Source organism: Vanessa cardui, chromosome W (genome assembly GCF_905220365.1).
Source record: "Vanessa cardui chromosome W, ilVanCard2.1, whole genome shotgun sequence".
Lineage (NCBI taxonomy): Eukaryota > Metazoa > Arthropoda > Insecta > Lepidoptera > Nymphalidae > Vanessa > Vanessa cardui.
Genome location: NC_061153.1, coordinates 5,827,413 through 5,831,406, shown reverse-complemented (window position 1 = coordinate 5,831,406; position 3,994 = coordinate 5,827,413). Strand labels below are relative to the sequence as shown.

At 34.8% G+C, this 3,994-nt stretch overlaps 1 protein-coding gene across 1 annotated transcript; it reads left to right on the top strand.

Moving 5' to 3' along the window:
- Positions 1 to 1,317: 1,317 nt before the first annotated feature.
- LOC124542833 lies at positions 1,318 to 3,756 on the top strand. The gene is made up of 3 exons (XM_047120716.1): positions 1,318 to 1,874; positions 1,987 to 2,102; positions 2,903 to 3,756. The coding sequence occupies exons 1-3, from the start codon at positions 1,619 to 1,621 to the stop codon at positions 3,278 to 3,280; spliced, it is 750 nt and encodes a 249-aa protein (XP_046976672.1). The 5' UTR covers positions 1,318 to 1,618; the 3' UTR covers positions 3,281 to 3,756.
- The last annotated feature ends 238 nt before the right edge of the window (positions 3,757 to 3,994 follow it).

Here is a 3,994-nt window from a genome sequence, read left to right as displayed (position 1 = left end):
ACAATATTGAAGCTGATTGTCTATGCAGGAACCCGGTCCTTGGACCAAATGAAAACCTAGAGGAACAGTTAAAAATAGTTAATATAATAACACTAGAAGATATTCTAAAAGATCAGGTTAACAATGAATATATACAATGCAGAAAAGACAAGTTAATGAAAAAACACAATGTTTACTACAAAAAAGTAAGGAAGAAAGAAAAAATTATCATATCAGAGGAATTTAGCATAGATTTCATGAAAAGTGTACATACAGATATGGGGCATATAGGAATTAAACAAATGCAAAGAATGATTAGCTCAGTGTATACAGCAGAAAATATGACTAAAAACATAAAAAGAATCTGTGAAAGTTGTACAGTATGCTTAAAGAATAAGTCAAGGGGACAAATTAAATATGGGTCCCGCCACGAAACCTTTTCAGATATGCTCTATTGATACCATTGGCGGTTTCGGAGGTTCCAGAACAACAAAGAAATATTTACATCTTTTATTAGATCATTTCACTAGGTATGCGTATATTCTAACATCAAGTACTCAAAATGCTAATGACTTCATTAAATTAATAAGAAATTGTACAGAAAGTGAAGATATTGAATTGATACTATCAGACCAATACCCAGGTATCACTTCTAAGGAATTTAAAAGGTCTTTGGATCAAAAAAATATTCCCATCATTTTTACAGCAGTAAATTCTCCCTTTTCAAATGGCTTAAATGAGAGATTAAACCAGACATTAGTTAATAAAATCAGGTGCAAGATAAACGAATATGACACAAAAATGGCATGAACGACTATAGCCCACAATGGTGTGCAAAAATACAATGAAACGGAGCATACTATCACTGAATATGCTCCTAAATACCTACTTTATGGTGCAGATGTTACGATTTTGCCAAATGAGTTAAAACAAAAGAAGACTGATCATGATTTAATCCAGGCTAGGAAAAAAGCTTTAGAAAATACAATCAAATCACATAATTATAACAAGATAATTTATGATAAAAATAGAAAACATATAGAGTTCCAAGTCGGTGATATTGTTTTTATAGAAAATGGAAACAAACTCAATCGAAAGAAGCTCGATGAACTGAAACTTGGACCGTACAAAATTTTAGAAAAGATTTCAAACTCAATTTACAAAATAAATATTGAACATAAGAGATCAGAGTCGAATTTTTTCCACATTTCAAAGCTAACACCAGCTCCTATCCACGATTAAAGACCGTGCAAGAAAAAACATCTCCATCTTACTTTCTTTGCGGAGGGGGGGAGATGTAAAGAATAAGTATTTTCTTTAGCCGCGTACGCACGTACGAACAAATTTGTTGCGTTACATGACACGCAACAACTTGGTTCGCACGTGCGTACCACTATCGAACATCGAACACTCTGTTCGTCAAACATGTTCGCGGCGATCCTTGTAGTGTGTTCTGTATGGACGGTGTTCGAAGAGCTTTAATAAATGTTACGCAACAAAACTGTTCGTATAGGTACCTAGATCTGGGCGGGGTGCGGGGCGGCAGAGGTCCTACCCGTACCTCAGTTCTCGACGAGTAGCCGTCAAGGTTATTCGCGTGCTATGTTTATTATTAAAAACATCCCTAAGTTTCCCAGTCATGGCCGACGAAGAAAATTTTCAGTGGAACGTGGAGAACACAATTTTGTTTATAGATTGTTATAAACAAAAGCCAATATTATGGGATCCGACTGATATAAATTATTATAAAAATGACTTGAAAAATGATGCCTGGTCAGAAATAGCAAAATGTTTGAACACAAATGTGGAAAGTTGCAAACATAAAATTACCTCACTTCTCAGCGCTTTTAGAAGGGAGAAAAATAAAACCAAGAAAGGCAAAGGTACTGGAAAAGGTAATTTTTTTTTTGAACTAATTAGTTATCACATAAGTAGGTAGTTATATTATAATGTTACTATTAGTAGTAGGTAATTAACACACTCATTTTTGATTTTTCTTTTTTAAAGGAGCATCTGAAGTTTATAAAAGTAAATGGTATGCTTATGAAGCAATGTCTTTTTTGATGGATCGTGATAAACCACGAAATCGGCGAGATTCTACGCAATCCACACAATTCGATTTTGTAAGTAAAATTAACAGTATTTATTTTGCCACTGAAGTTTGCCTTCTTCCATAAAGTTCATTTCTTATTTCTTTGGGTGTTGAATTATTTCTTGTTGCCATAGGGCGAAGTGGCAACCAGGAACGAGTATACTCTTCGGTCTTGTTCGGACGTAATGTATGATACAATTCAGATTTTTCTCTCAAAAAATTATGCAAATGTGCAATGGCCATCAAAACTATTTGCGCTTTGTGTGGCTGCAACAGCATTGGTTTCTTCAAAACTCTAAAAACAGATGCCATAATACCAAATGTATGTTCGACAGTAATACGAGCCCGGCTTAAACGATAGTTGTAAATTCTTTTTTGTGAGCCCCTGGGATGTGTACCAACGTATGGCGTCATTAAATTTTCTTTTAATGGAAATGCTTTGTCACCTACAAATAAATATGGCAAATTGACTCTTCTGCCTGGCAATGGTATCGGTGAAGGTAAATTCAAAGTACCTTCTTCCATCATAGAGTTTATTTTGCAGTCTCTGAATACTCCTGCATCTGATATTCTCCCTTGACATCCCACATCAACAAATATAAATCTTTTACTTGCATCTACGACGGCCATTAATACAATACTGTACGTTCCTTTATAGTTATAGAAATCAGATCCAGAATTAATAGGCGATTCCAATACAACATGTTTCCCATCCAGTGATCCAACACAATGAGGAAAATTCAATGATTGTTTAAATTCTTCCGATATTTTCAGCCACTCGCTTTGGGTTGATGGTATCTGGAAAAAATCATACTTATTATATTTTTACAGGAAAACGAGGAATCGCAACAATTGGAATTGTCTGATCAAGGCGAGACATCTGCTAAACGAACCAAGAAGGAATCTCCACGTCTGGGTTTATTAAAACAAGCGTTGGGTGTATTAAAAAAATCATCTGAAAAAAATATGGAGGAGCGAAGTGGTGACCCTGAAGTACAACATTTTTGCAAATTTATTGCATCGAAGTTAGAAAAATACTCAAAAAATACCCAAAATATGCTTCAGTACGAAATTTTTGATTTATTTCGTAAAGCAGACAGTGGATATTACGAATATTATAATAATAATTATGGTCGTAGTTATGGATATAACTCAAGTAACGTAACCGATAACGTAACCGATTCACACGCTACTGAAGAACAAAATTGAATAAGTGAAGTACAGACTGAAGTTTCGACACGAGTTGGTAGTTCAAATTATTCACCACAACAACGTTCCGACGAGGATAGTGTTTCAACTATTCAAAATATCAACAGTGATACTGATACTAATGATTCGTTTGATGATTTATTCCCATTATAAGTTTCTCGTTTAAGAATTCTTAAATTACTCTAAGTGATAGAAATAAATGTTTGATTACCTTTATGTTGCTTTTCAATTCTGCTACCAGTGCTTCACATACCTCCGGAATAATGGAACTGAGTGCTTGTTTCGATATTTTAAATAAATATTGCAAACTAGTATACGAATCACCACTATTCAGAAAGCGCAAGGTCACTGCCAAACGATTTTGCACAGATATGGATTCTCTCATTATCGTATTCTTTTTAACGATTCTTGGCCCAACTAGGTTTAATAGATATTCAAAATCTGTACTTGACATTTTTAGCAGAGTTTTGTAGTGTCCACTTATTTCTTGTGATTTTAAGTCTAAAAGTAATGTATTTTCATTTCGTTTTTTGTACAATACTGTTTCCCACCGTCTAGGATCCGCTTTAGGAAACAACATTTCGTGAATCACTGCGAACATCAAAAAATTGTCCGCTACTTCACAATCGACCACTTCCAACGGCGCCGTCATGGCTACTAAGATAGAGTTCACGACTGTTGTTCGCGAACTCGACTCGAACTATTTTTGCGTTC

Coding starts and splice junctions, on each gene's coding strand:
- LOC124542833 (XM_047120716.1), top strand. CDS start 1,619: ATGGCCGACGAAGAAAATTTTCAGTGGAACGTGGAGAACACAATTTTG. Junction 1,875..1,986: donor AGGCAAAGGTACTGGAAAAG/GTAATTTTTTTT, acceptor TCTTTTTTAAAG/GAGCATCTGAAGTTTATAAA. Junction 2,103..2,902: donor AATCCACACAATTCGATTTT/GTAAGTAAAATT, acceptor ATATTTTTACAG/GAAAACGAGGAATCGCAACA.